General features: G+C 38.6%; 1 protein-coding gene across 1 annotated transcript in view; it reads right to left on the reverse strand.

The window, feature by feature from the left end:
* The window catches only part of LOC134226419 (gamma-tubulin complex component 6), a 35,381-nt gene extending 21,484 nt beyond the window's left edge, over positions 1 to 13,897 (reverse strand). Inside the window, exons 1-3 of the mRNA XM_062707187.1 lie at positions 13,372 to 13,897; positions 12,341 to 13,307; positions 11,925 to 12,277 (exon numbers count right to left, since the gene is read on the reverse strand). Of these exons, the coding sequence (XP_062563171.1) occupies positions 11,925 to 12,277; positions 12,341 to 13,307; positions 13,372 to 13,842 (1,791 nt within the window). The 5' untranslated portion in view covers positions 13,843 to 13,897. The remainder of the gene's footprint in view (positions 1 to 11,924; positions 12,278 to 12,340; positions 13,308 to 13,371) is intronic.
* Between the last annotated feature and the right edge of the window lie 759 nt (positions 13,898 to 14,656).

Consider the following 14,656-nt stretch of genomic DNA (forward strand, 5'->3'; position numbering starts at 1 on the left):
TCAGGAATATCAGATAGAGTGAAGCAGGTAAGTGAAAATGAAATTAATTTCAACAGTAAAGTGCAGTGAAAAGGTCTTCGATGAACGCTTCGAAGTAACATAGTATATACGTACAGCGCATATCAATATACGATATACATGACAATGTGCGTATGCATAAACGATATTTGCGATTCAATCACATTACACTGATATTGTTCATATCGATTTACGACTATTTTTAAAAACAATCGTAAATATTTCATTCCCAAGAATCATATAAGATATTAATTATGTTTTAGTCATCTTTATAAGTAGTCATGTACGAGTGTGATATAAAATAGTAATATATGCGATAAAATTTCTCTTTTAATATACGATCTGTGGTTGACTGGGTATTCCACAAAAAAGGCTTATTGTTTTACAGTTATGTAACCCAATTCTTTGAAAATAATGAGATTCGTATGGAAATTTCGTATGGGCAGTTCACAACGCGCACTTTCGCCTAGGTACTATGCAGTAGAACGTATGCCGGGTCGACTAGTTGGTAATAAAATTTGGCGATCTTGAGGAAAGACAGCTCGTTTTGTATTCGTTGATCAAGATGTCATCGTTAACCGGTCACTGTGAATCAGAAAAGTAAGCAGCAATGCAAGCCCACTAGACACAGAGGAAGAAGAGGAAGACGTACATTAGGGTGGCTCAAATTAGTATGGGAAAAACTTTGTTCAGTTTTTTTGATGGGCCGCCTCTTATTCGGAACTATTTGATGCCCTGATGCTCTGGACAAAATTTCAGCCAAATCGGTCAACGTTTGGGCGGTGCTAAACTCGTTGGAAGTTCATATGGAAAAATGTATGCAGAAACATCCAAAAACAGTAAATTACAGCTGGACTACACAACTTACGATGAAGAACTATGATACTCATTCAGATCTTGGAGAATTTAATACAGAATGTTATGCAGAAAACCGCGAAAAGATTCGAGTTTGCCCTGCTAAGTTATTAGCATTTCTCTGAAGTGGGGTTTGAGCAAATTTCGTTTCTTTTACCTTTGAAAAGAAATAAATTCACCCATACAACACTCCAGTAAAATGCTAATATCTTTGCGTAATAAACTCTAATCTTCTCGCGGTTTTCAGCATAACATTCTGTATTTTATTTTACAAGAACTGAAAGAGTATCATGGTTCTTGATCGTAAATTGTGCCGTCCAACTGCAAATCACTGTTTTTGGATGTTTCTGCATACATTTTTCCATATAAACTTCCAACGAGTTTAGCACTGCCCAAACGTTGACCGATTTGGCTGAAATTTTGTCCAGAGCATCAGGGCATCAAATAGAACCGAATAAACGGCCCATCAAAAAATTTGAAAAAGTGTTTTTTGAGCCACCCTAACGTACATAGTAAATAAACTATCTGTTATTGAGCTAAAATCTTTCTTTCTGCATTACCAGGCGAAAAATGTCAAATAAAAGAATCGAACTTCGTTGCTTCAAATAGTTAATATAGACCAGGCTTCGGAATTCTCACTCATATGAATAAAAACCTGCGAATAATCCATTAAGCGGAGAGTGATTTTTCTTGGTCCCCCTGTCTGTGAGGAAGTATTCTCACACAACATTTTTATCCAGATAGAATGGCAGGTGATAAATTCGTGAGCGCCGGATCGCCGGATAATTTAATTTTAATCCACAAATTTTCCTTCTCGTCGCCTCACCAGATAAATTTTACAAGCATATTTACAAAAATTTAGGACCGCAACGGGATTCGAACCCAAAACAATTTTAAAATGTTCAGAGCGCCCACTAAAACCACACCACCACATGAATTGATTGAAAGCGAGGGGAAAAACTGCTGTATTGAACCTTCTGCTTATCGTGGCGCATCATCAGATTCAATCAGCTTGGAGAGGCAAAGTAAGCTGCATTTGATTTTCGCGAAGCATGGGAAGGAGGATAACAATTTTTCGCACCATCGCTTGTGCCGGAGTTTATCGCACTGTAATTTATCCGGATAAAATGCATGGTGGAGTGATCAGTTGTCGCGTGAGTGAGTGAGAAATCCGAACCCTGATATAGACCATTGGTTCTTTGAATATAAAAAAGATTACAGTCAAATCTCCATTAGTCGATGTTCTATGACTCGATGTCGGCTCATGGAAGCAAATTATTCCACATGAAAACAATATTTTCTGGGTTACGTTTACTCGATATTTCCATGAATCGACTGTTCCTTTCAATATCGACTCATAAAGGTCAGTCACAATCATTATAAAATTATATGATTATTATAAAATTGATTATTAACATAATTATACGATTTATCTTTTGAAACTCTGTAATTAACTATGAAATATTTTAACATGAAACTTCGATTTATCATACTACAGTAACACCAAACTTTTGAATGAAGTATTACAATATTGGTTCACAATATCACTGTTTTGCTGTTTGAACACTAAATGTAATCAATATTTCCCCCTATCGGTACAAATTTTTGAAACGTTATTACCAGAATATTATCAAGCAATTTGTCAAGTTATTCAAATTAACCTAATGCTTAGTTAAAGCGTATTAAGTAAATTAGTGTTGAAACAGCTTTTCAATTCTCAAAATGGTCAGAAACATCGTTAATATAGTTCATTATTATTCCAAACTAAAAACACCTCGCGACGCCGTCCCGTGAGTTTGCTTTCGTATACTTGGTTAATGATTTAGGTTAGAGGATATACATATATTCAACATTGCAGTCTATACGGAATAAAAGTATTAACAAGAATGACATCTAGTCAATAATAAAACTTTAATTTTGAAAACCGTTTGATTTTTTTTTTCATTTCATTTCGCAATTCATTTTTGCAACTTGTAAACCAACATTGATGTATCCCTCGCCATCCTTTTGAAAAAAATGAAAACTGCATATTCACAGATCAGTTTCTAATGTAGAACAGTTTTAAACGACATCTTAATTTATACTTTTTGGAAAAAACAATTCATACAAAAACTAATTGAACCGGTCTTAGGATCATTTCATTTTCGATACTAGTAATTGGTAGAAAAAATATATTGTTATAAAATCGCCTGAAAATAGCTGTTTTAGATAAAGAAAATGTCGATATTGATTTTATATCTTGTCCATTGTTGTGAGAAGCGCAGAAGAGATTTGTTTTCGGATATTATCTCCCATTTCTCGATAATGTTTAAAATATATGCATGCTAAAACTGAATTTCTCCACACATCGGTTGTCTATCCTGACCTTTGTACTCTTTGAAACAAAGTGTTCTAATTTTCTGATCATATGGTGTTTGTTTACATTTGAGAATGACAGAACGATGTTCCCGACGCTCGTTATAACAGTTTTGGCCCACCGAAAGGGGGTCAACTTTTTGATGGGGATTTTGTTCTAAGATCCACTTATGTTATGTGATAAACAGTTCCTTATTCTGCAAAGGGAAGTTGGGAGGGCTGGATCTGTCTTTGCGAGACTTAAAAAAAGCAACATCGAAGAAGAACCAACAACGCAACCAGAGCCTTCCTTGGAATTTCAATCAGCTACCAGCGTTTTTACTATTGATGGAGGAGGTAAGAATATAATCAAATAAGATGGTAACTTCTACTATATGTCAATATTTTTATGTCTTGCTTCTAGACGAGAAACCCTCCACTAGTAGAGCGTTTTCCGAGCGAAGTAAATCAAAAATAATGACTCCTATACTAGCTGCCACCCTAGACCGTGTTGGACTAGGCGACCGAAATGCAATGTATGTTATTTCTGCGGTTTTAACAAGTGATTGACTAAATTTAGGTAAGTTCTCGTTAACAGTACTTTTATTGTATTGTTCTTTCTCCTTGAGTTTAAATTTATTAAAAAAAAATTAAATTTATTATATTGATAGTATCTTGTAACTAAAACAAAATCTTTATCAACTTTATTTATTTTTCAGACGATTTTACCGTTAGCAGACAAACAATCTCAAAGGCCCGTGCAGAATATCGCGAAGAGATTGCTCAAAATATCCAAAGCAATTTTGATCTAAATGGACCACTTGTTGTACATGATGAAAAGCAGCTTCAAGATCTCACAGGTAATATATTTGAGTATTTTTTATAGCATTGAAATGTGTTATTTTGTGTTATGATTTTTGGATATCTTCTAACTAAGCATGATTTGAACTTTTGAAGTAATCGATAGGTTTTTTTGTTATTTGAAATTTCTTTCCTACAATTTTAGATTACATTTGGTAATATTTGTTTTTTTAAAGAAGCTATTTGTAACATATTTTTACTTTTTTTTAAAGAATTTATCTGATTTTTTTTTTCTTTTCAGGTACTGACAAAGTAGAAAGATTGCCAGTTTTGGTATCTTCTGGAGAAAATGTTCAGCTGCTTGAAGTCCCAAAATTGTCTTCTGGAACTGGTGAAAGACAGGCAAGTGAAGTTTGCAAATTGATGAATGCATGGGAACTAAGCGATCGCATCTGTGCAATGGGATTTGATACAACAGCAGCAAATACAGGAATCAAAAAAGGCGCTTGTACCCTAATCGAGAAGCGGGTTGGCAGAGATCTTTTATGGCTGGCGTGTAGGCATCATATTGCCGAAGTTTTGATGACAGCAGCTTTGGAAAAACTATTTCCTTCAAAAGGCCCTTCTTCAAGTATTTTTATAAAATTTAAATCGGCGTGGCCTACTATGGATCAATCCTTTGATGAAAATATGGTAGACGAAAACATTATTGAAATCCTTGGTGATGAAACACAACATTTGATTGAATTTTTTAAAAACCAACTCAATATTCAACAGCAACGACAAGACTATAAAGAGTTGCTAAATTCATCTTTAGCATTTCTTGGTGTGAATAGAATTAAATTTTCGCCACCAGGAGCACATAGCAATGCCAGATGGATGGCGAAAGCAATATATTGTCTTAAAATATGGCTGTTTAGAGGCCAATTTGACATGACCGATGATGAAAGGCGAAAAATTCCAGTAATGTGTGCTTTTATTTTACGAGTTTACATTTGGTCTTGGTTTAAAGCTCCTTTACCCTCATCAGCAGCACGAAATGATCTAAACCTGGCAAAAAAAATGATAACTTTACGAGATGCTTTCCCTGATCAATCAAGAAATGTGTATATGGCTGCGGCTTCAAGATTTGCAAATCATCTATGGTACTTGAGTGAAGAACTAGTCGCTCTGGCTTTTTTCGACCCAGAAATATCTACTGATGAGAGAAAAGAAATGGCACGGATGTTGTACGCTTTCGGATTTTGTTTCTCAAAATACGATGATTATTTTGAAATTTCTGGAATATCTGCAAATTTTCTCAAAGAAGATCCTAGTATATGGGATGAATTGGAAGAATTTGTTGAAAGTAGAAATAAAATTAATTCATTTTTGGTAGTGAATAACTGTGCTGAATGAGGAGTTGAACTAGTTCAAGATCTTTGTGGAAAACTGACAAAAAGTGAAGAACAGCTTCAATATCTTCTCAAAGTTGTTCAACAAAGGCAAAATTTTCCAGGTTGCACTCGCTCTGTTATAAAGAAAGGCCTAGCAGTTGAAATAAATAATTAATATAGGTATAAGTGTTGTTTGTTGATAACTTTGTAGTTTTATACAGTTAATAAATTATGCTATAAACATTAAAACTGTTGTTTGAAAAATATATAACTTATATAATATCCCAGGTCTCTCTGTCTTTCTGTCCTGGTACCAGAGGTACATGTCTGTAACGATTATATCATATCGTTCTAAAATTGATGCAACGGGCATCACGATGTCCGAAAACAACTCGTTACAAATATTTCATGAATTTTGTCTCCCTTTAAAAACTTCAGCTCGTTAGCTTCAGTGGTAAGTCACCCCCTCCCTCTCTAGCAACACTATTGTACAGAGCACGGAAAGTATTTACCAATCGGATAAAAATTCGCGAGATTTCGTGATAATCATGCATTTAATTTCGCACGGCACCGAATACGCCTGCATCGCCGCCGCAATGGTCGGTGGTACGTTGCTCTCATTTTAAACACCCCTGGGGGACACGCTCGACACCCTCGACTTTGGATGTTTATAACTTGGCCAATTTCAAAAGGATTTACATCCGGTCTTCACCAGTCGCTTCCTTATATAAAAAAGGTTCTACATTTTGTCCACAACAGGAATCCGTCGACTACAGCGCCACCTAGAAGCAAAAAACTGAAACGGTTGCGCTTCCCCATACATTTGGATCACTTTTCCCATACAAACTTTGAGCCATTTGCGCACGCCAACCACTGGACCGAATGAGTTGAAATTTTCAGGGGAGCTTCTGGGACCCCCAAACTGTCATTTAAGGGTGCAAGGTTTGAAACTCCAGACTTTTCACTTTTTCCATATAAGCTTGGGCCACTCTAATGTGGCCGGAATAAGTCAATGATGGATGTGATCCCTCCCTCGGAAGAAGTTCTGCCGTTTCGCTATTTCATTCTTCCGGAAAATGTCTACAATCAGTCTAAATTTATCAGAAAACAGCCTCGACCTACTTAATCTACGCTAAACATTACATGAAATATCCTTTTCGCTTTCACAGTTCAAAATTATGCCAAATGTCCGTTATGCCAAATGACCATTATGCCAAATGACCATTATGCCAAATGGCCTTTATGTCAAATTACCTTATGCCATATGGCGTTATGCCAAATGACTTTATGCCAAATGACCCAGACCCGTACAAAAATACATATGAGAGAGTTAGTTCTGACAATTTATTGAGAGAGTTCGGCTGGTACCTGGTGCTCTGAATATGGTTTCATCAGTACCCGCTAAGCTGCGGAGGGCGACGGAGGTCCTTTGTAGCTTAGTAGGGAAAAGCACCTGTCTAGCGTACTGGGGTCGTGGGATCAAACCCCACCGAAGGGGCGGTTACCCTCCAATACCTTTTTCGTTACAGAGGTGAACCAGCCACGAACTGAAAACCTCATTAATAAAGAAAAAAAAACGAACAGTGGGTAAAGTCTGTGACATAACCGCGAAGTGGACGTAGGACTTGACTTGACCATGCCTTTAAAGATGTATAATATATCCAAATCTCTCACGTCACCTAATTTGTATAAAAATCGGCGATAACAGCCCAAACATTATTAAAACATTTTTCATGAGCAATACAGAAAAAAATATCTCAAAAAGAAAACCTCTCAATCGATTTTTCATCTAATAGTGGATTTTTTTGTGATTTATTTCATTATATGTCACAGTTCTTGTTACGTAACGGTTATGAAAAAATCTTGAAAATCTGCTATTCGCGTATAACATTTTATCTCTAGTGTATTTTAGAATTTTTAAGAACTCTTTAGTAAGTCTATCAATGGCTCTCAGAAGAACCGTATCCTTTGAAAATAAACATTTTCTATGTCCATCTGTTGCGTCATGTTGCACTGGATTGTAAAACTAATGTTGGGTGCTCCGGGTGGAGCGCGAAACCAAAGCTGTCTTCATGCAGTGTAGGTATGTGCCGACGTGTGTTGTTTCTCCAGATGGAACCAGCGGGATACGAACTGCCGACCGATGACCCGGTGACAAATTGCGAGCATTATTATGATCTTTCTTGGACCTGATAAGGGTCGGAAATTAACTTTTTCATGGACAACTGGTTGACCGAAAGAGTTTCTTGTTCGAAACCAAAACACACACACGGTTTCTTCCAAAGCATCGCAATTCTTTCACTTGCTTTTCTTCAGCCTGTCTCGGATCGATACTGATGCCGGCCGGCCTCGACTCGACTCTGCTGCTGTTGCCGGTATCTGCTCGGCATTGCTACGGTGCCGGGTCTGTGGGGTGGACTGCTTCTGGAACTTCTTCTACTGCTGTACTGATGGCTATGCTTCGACTGATGTTGGCCTCGACTCTGCCGGGCCGAAAAAGTGGATAGTATGGACGATGCTGCCTTGCTAAAAGGTGTGAATGCTGTCGAATCGATATTAGAGTAGAGTGGGGCAAGAGTACGCACTTAGTTTTCAATCGATCATGTGGCCCTTATGAAGCAAGCTTCTGCATATCAAATCAGTGTCGATGGTTCATGTACTCTTCCTTTATGTTACCCAGTGGAAAAAATATTGAGATTATTGAGATTCGTTTTAGTAGAACCCTTATTGCAAGACAAGTGAAAAACGCACTCTTACCCCACCGGTGGGGTAAAAGTGCGCATCGGGTGGGGTAAGAGTACGCATTTATCCAATCATGTGCTTTAAGTATATATTAACACAAATAAGAGTTAATAACATTTAATTGATGTTTAATGAGCATATATTAGGGAATGTTTAAAGATTACGTAACTTTTAAAGGGGGAGGGGGTCCTAAAAATGTGCACTTTCATACGAAAAACCATTGTTTTTTATATATACATAAAACTACAGAGGTAAAAATATATATCAGGTTTCGCGTGGCGTATACAAAGGCATTTTCCTTAAAGAAAGTCTACCAATCACGTAACGTAAAATTTGGCTATTTCATCACCCCTCCCCCCTATCTTACACTATTTGTATGAATCCTCTAAAAATTATAAGGAATGTCACACATCTCGCAACCCCTCCCAGCTAAACGTTGCGTAATTTAATAATGTTTCTTTTGGTGAATTGAAATTTATTTAAATCATTTAGATGAAATTGTGTTTTTGTACTATGTTTAGGTGTACAACAAGTCCTAATGCAATTTCATTATTTCGCTTCAGTGCTTTGATCGCTAAGTCCTTTCTAACACCGAATTACTTCAACTTATCCTAAAAACTTGTGATATTTTCGAATTCTGTCCCTTTTTTTATTAGTTGTGGAGCTTGACGCTTTGGAAGAAGTCTTATTTCGGCCGGAGATACGAGTTTGACATCATAACTTGAAAATTCATATGCGTACTCTTGCCCCACCGGTTCCTGCGTACTTTTACCCCACATTCTCAAAAAATATTCAAGTAATGGTTTTGACTTTTTGGAAAACCAACCGGATTGGTAATCTGTACCATGAAGTACTCTATACAATAGGTTATCGAAATGGTATAATGTTCACCTGATTGAACGTACATATAGTAATGAAATACTAGTTGCGGAAACCCAATTATTTTTAGCAAAATGACCGAAAAGTTATCTAACTCCATATCTCCTTTGTTGTTTATTTAAATCGTTTACAATTATACATGATAATAGTTGGCCAGAATACCTGTCAAACTGATGCAGTGCTGCTAGTTTATCTTTTATTATTACTTAAAAAAATCGGAAACGTACTCTTACCCCACGCGCACTCTTGCCCCACTCTACTCTACTGTTACTTGGCTTGTCCCGGTCAGAATGAAAGGAAAAAAAATCACGTTGCGCTATTTTATGCCTTCTCGTCAGACCCAGCAGCAGCTCATTCGCAGCTTCGACTGAAGGGCCTCCGAGTCCATGCGATATCGGCTGAATAAGGAAATTATTTAACTCTTATAGCCTTGAAAAAGGCTGTTTGTTTCGGCTTGGTCCAACTAATATGAAGGACTGAATGCTCTGTAAGCGAATGCACTTTTCTTTTATACTTAATTTTGAATCGTCTCTTCTTCCTGATAGGTCGGCCAATCAGTGAACGTCTTGTATCCCGTTCCTTTGTCAGCCAAGGCGTCATCATCATCGATGCGTTCGTGATGGTCTTTTTCTTCTTCTTTCGTTTGTTGCTCGCTGCTGGCGTCTATTTCCTAACGGGACCTTTCGCACGGTACTGGCCACAAGCCAGTCATTCGAGCTAAGAATGGCTGTTCACGTGGGAAGTGCGGAAAATTTAGGATTGGTAGCTTGGGAGAACATTCAGTCACGTTCGCTTTGTGCGCGAACAGTATCAAACAATGTTTTCCTATATAAATCGATTGATAGCTTTTCATTTTGAGATATTTTTATATAATAATGTTTGGGCTGTTATTACCGATTTATTTATCTAAATTAGATTATGTGAGAAATTTGGACATATTAAGTGTCTTTAAAGGCATGGTCAAGTCTAGTTTTTCGTCCACTTCGCGGTCACAGTTCTTGTTATGTCACGGTTATAAAAAATCTTGAAAATCTGCTATTCGCGTATAACATTTTATCTCTAGAATATTGGATTTGACACCCAACACGAAGGGTATTTAAAACTTTGATATTATATATATATCAGTGGCTCTCAGAAGAACCGTTTGCTTATAAAAAAATAATTTCCTATCTCCATCTGTTGCGTCATGTTGCAGCGGACTGTAAGGCTGATGCTGGGTGCTCCTGGGTGGAGCGCAAAACCAAAGCTGTCTTCATGCAGCGTATCCGCTTGACGTGTGCTGTTTCTTCAATGGAACCAGCGGGATGCGAATTGCCTTAATGCAGCATGCGACGAACCAGTGACAAATGCCACCCAATTGCGAAAATTATTATTAACTCTCTTGGCCCTGATAAGGGCCGAAAATTAACTCCTTTCGGGGAACTGGTTGACCGAGGGGGTTTCTTTACTCGAAACCAAAACACACACACACGCGATTTCTTCAAGAACATTGCAGTTCTTTCTCTTGATTTTCTTCAACTTGTTTCGGCTCGATACCAATGGCGGGCGGTCTCGGCTTAACACTGATGCCGGTCGGCCTCAGCTCTTCATTGATGCCGGCTAGTTTCGGCTCGACTCTTCTGCTGCTGCCGGTATCTCCTCGGCATTGCTGCGGTGTCGGGTCTGTAGAATGGGCTGCTTCTGGAACATTTTCTGCGGCTGTACTGGCATGCTTTGGCTGATGGTGGCCTCGGCGCTGCCGGGCCGAAAAGCGGATGATGCGGACGATGCTGTTTTGCGAAAAGTTGCGAGTGCTGTCGAATCGATGCTGCTGTGGCTTTGCTTGTCCCGGTTAGTATGAAAGAAAAATATCCCGTTGGAAGTTCTGAACAGAATGAGAAGGAAAAATTGCGTCATCCTCTTTTATGGCTTATTTTGGTGCGCAATTGCAGCTTATCCGCTAGCGTCTGCACCCATCAGAATCAAGCGAACAAATGACGCGAGTAGAGATGTCGCAAATTAATCGATTACTTCGATTAATCGATTCATCGTTGTGATAATCGATTTATTTTGAATCGATTATTACCCAACGATTAATCGATTCAATAATCGAGATGAATCGTGAGTAATCGATTAGTTACTAATCGATTAATCAGAATTTTACGACATCATAATGGGTCAAACACAATTGGTACGTTTGCGTGCGTTTTGACAGTTTTTCCATGGGAAAACTGTCAAAACGCACGCAAACGTATCAATTGTGTTTGGCCCATAAGGATGTCGAAAATTAATTGATTATTTCGATTAATCGATTCATCGTTGTGATAATCGATTAATTTTGAATCGATTACTATACAATGATTATTCGATTCAATAATCGACAAGAATCAAGAGTAATCGATTAGTAACTAATCGATTAATCGGGATTTTACGACATCACTAGACGCGAGGAACAAGCGGCACCAATATTTATAGGTTTCAGTGCAGTCAATGTTTGGCTTCGAAAACAGTTTTAGGCCTATTGAAACAAGTTTTTCGGGTCATATCAAGTTTGCATATGAAAGGCATACTTAAGATCTGTCGATTAAGGGGTTTTCCGAAGAGATCCGTTCACTGGGACAAACGCTATTAACATTCAAAATCTTTCAACACAGCGTAACGCGGTCGATTTAGAAATATTGAAATGACACCCGGTATAGTGAAGAGAGACGTAAGTCCTACGTCAAAAACCTTTTCCGAACTAAATCTATCGCATGTAGTACAATGTACATATGCTTAATCGAGTTTAAAACATAGTAATTAATCAAAATACATGAAGCTTTAGTTTGTTGGACAGATAAACTCACACTAAACTTCAAAATGATCTATTTGACTACCTAGGCTTAATAAATGGCTAACCAGTATTGTACGTATGCTGAAATATGAACATTGAATACTTACCGACTTTTTGAACGCCTTCAGCAGCATGGTGTATTTCCCACAGAGCAATATATCTTCTTCGAAACCCTTCAGAAAGCCCGGCACCGCTTGTCTCCGGATCAAAAACGCTTTGTCGAAAAAATGCTTTGTCTTCGGCCTATAATGATCCACAAAGTAGATGAACAACTCTCCGCTGGGATCCCTCAGTTGGCCACCAAACAGCCACTGTTGAAACAGCAGAAAATATGCATTACAGCAGTGCTTTAAGATGTGCAACAGAAAAGCCGACACGTCCGAGCTCGTGATGTAGATGATTTCTTTGTACAAGTGGTCCAAGAAAACCGACCCCATGGGAAAGTCCTTGTCGCTTTCGTCTGGAAGGAAGTAAAATATCATTATCTTTCAAGTTTAAATCTACAATATGATGAAAAACTTACAATTAGGATGAATCCCGCAAAATTTGGCCAGCGCTAGAATTTGCATCCTCATGGGATCCGTTTTACGCTGTAACTGGAGCAAAGACTTCCCTTCGTAAGCCGTGACCAGGACACGGAAGCAACTCAGAATGCGTTCCACGCAGTCGCTGAACGCCTTGAACACGAATCCTTCAAGTATCATCGCATAGTTGTAAGGATTCTTTTTGGTCATTTTGTGCAACCGACGGAAGCAAGTTCCCAGTTCAATAAACTGATCCACCACTGCATTGATTGTCAGCGGTGAAATACCATCAACAGTAAAATTTCCTTTCATCCGGAACAGATTATTGCCATCATACTCGAAGCACCGAGAGCTGAATCCGGTAATTAGAAATTTCACATCATGCAGAAAATCATCTATTCGAACTATACGGATGTCAACCGACTTCTGGAAACGCGTCGCCTTCAGAGATTTCAAATGCAATACCGAGTTGCACTCCGATGCAAACGGACGTTCAACTGGGACAAATCGATTTCCCAGATTTTCCCAATTGAAATTGAAAATCTGTTCCCTCGGGGGCTCGCTTACTGCTACCACAGTTTTTGATTCGTTACTGTTTTCTGCAGCTGGGATGATCTCAAAGCTAGTTAGAAGCTGCTCATCATCTTCGATCTCCACCCCTTTCATCATATTGTACCGGAAGGGGCCTTGATAGCTATCCAATTCCGCCATAGGATCGCTAAAATAACTCGTTTCTATTTGAGGCAACTTTTGCTCTTTCTTGGAAGCATTTTCCGTCTTCTCAAGTAAGCTCGATATGTTGTCCGTAAAAACCATTCTACTCTCTTTCAAGCAGTACGGATTGGAAGACTTCTTATTTCTATGTGCATCAATGCTCATTGTATCCGCATAGATATCTCTCGTTTGGAAGATCGGATAAGGACCAATATGCAATGATGGCATCATGTCGCCTGGAAGAGTGCCACTCTGCAACAAGAACAAGAAAACCAAACTAGTAACGCCCCGTTTTGCTTTTAAACCAGTCACATACCTCTTCTCCTTTGTCCCACCCATCCGGAACCGAATCTCTCAGCATCAACAAAAACTGTAATACCTCCTTCTTTTCGAGCAGTGCTTCCCCACTCCTCCCGGGCTCTAAATCCTCCAGCAGCTGTTGGAACCGCTCGCAACGGCGCTTTTGGAACTGGTACTGCGTCCTTAACTGCATATGGAACAAATGGCAGCGTAACATCTGCTCCGGCTCCTCCGCGATGAGCTTCCGTTCCAGCGCACTGTCCCCATTGTCGATGGTGGTCAGCCGTTTACCGAGCAGAATACCAAATGCTTCCGATTTGCATCGTTTCAACACCGAATCGGATGGCCGACCAACCGTTTCGCGAGCCAATGTCTGCACCAGTTCGCCAATTAAAACGCTAACACTGTCCGAGGACATTTTCGCAATTCGCGCCCGGGAGATTATCGATTTTTCACTTCTAATTGATTCTTTTTTTCTTTTGTTCATAAATATTTACATCGTATGAACGTTGAAGGTTTTGTTTATGATTTGATTGACCTTTTTTTGCTTTTTATTTACGAAACTGCGGGCGGGAGCGGGAGAAGCAAAACTATGGATCATTGAAGAATTACGTACCACGAACGAAGGGCCTAACACTTCTCGAGTACTTTTTTAAATCGACGTATGTAACATTTTGAACAAGCTGAGAAAATAAGCTTGGAAGTTTTCAGATTTTATTAAACTAAACATTTTTATTGCAATGAATTATTGGCAGTGGCTGATTTTCTACTCGCCGCTGTCACATCCAGGCGCTATAGTATATGCGCAAAATAGCCAGCAAGAGTTAACCGCCAGAAATTTGTATGGCGAAAGTCATCTAACGCGGGTTTTCTCAAAATAAGAAACTTTTCATGAAAAACTATTTGGTACCGGTTATGTAGGAAGGTGTCTGCTAATACGCCTACCAAATATTTTTTCGATGAAGGTGCTTAACTTTGAGAAATCGAACCTTATATGTCTTTCGCCATACTGATTTCAGAAAGTTAACTCCTAGTGTGCCGCTGTAAGCACGCTCAAAGTAGGCGATTCATTAAATTAACCTCAACAAAACATTCTAGATTGCTTTGAGAATAGGTCGTATGTGCAAACGAAAGATTCTCTTTGATCACGCTCTCTTTCGCTAATATATCGGCTAGTTTTGCATGTTTTGCTACATTTCCACTTCAGCAGGATAGAAAAAGCTATTGTCTCTGGATATCTGCCAAGAAATTCGAAGTAAATTTTTGTATAGTTTCGTAATAATCGAAAGAGAATAGATCCA

The sequence above is a fragment of the Armigeres subalbatus genome, chromosome 3 (genome assembly GCF_024139115.2).
Source record: "Armigeres subalbatus isolate Guangzhou_Male chromosome 3, GZ_Asu_2, whole genome shotgun sequence".
Taxonomy (NCBI): Eukaryota; Metazoa; Arthropoda; class Insecta; order Diptera; family Culicidae; genus Armigeres; species Armigeres subalbatus.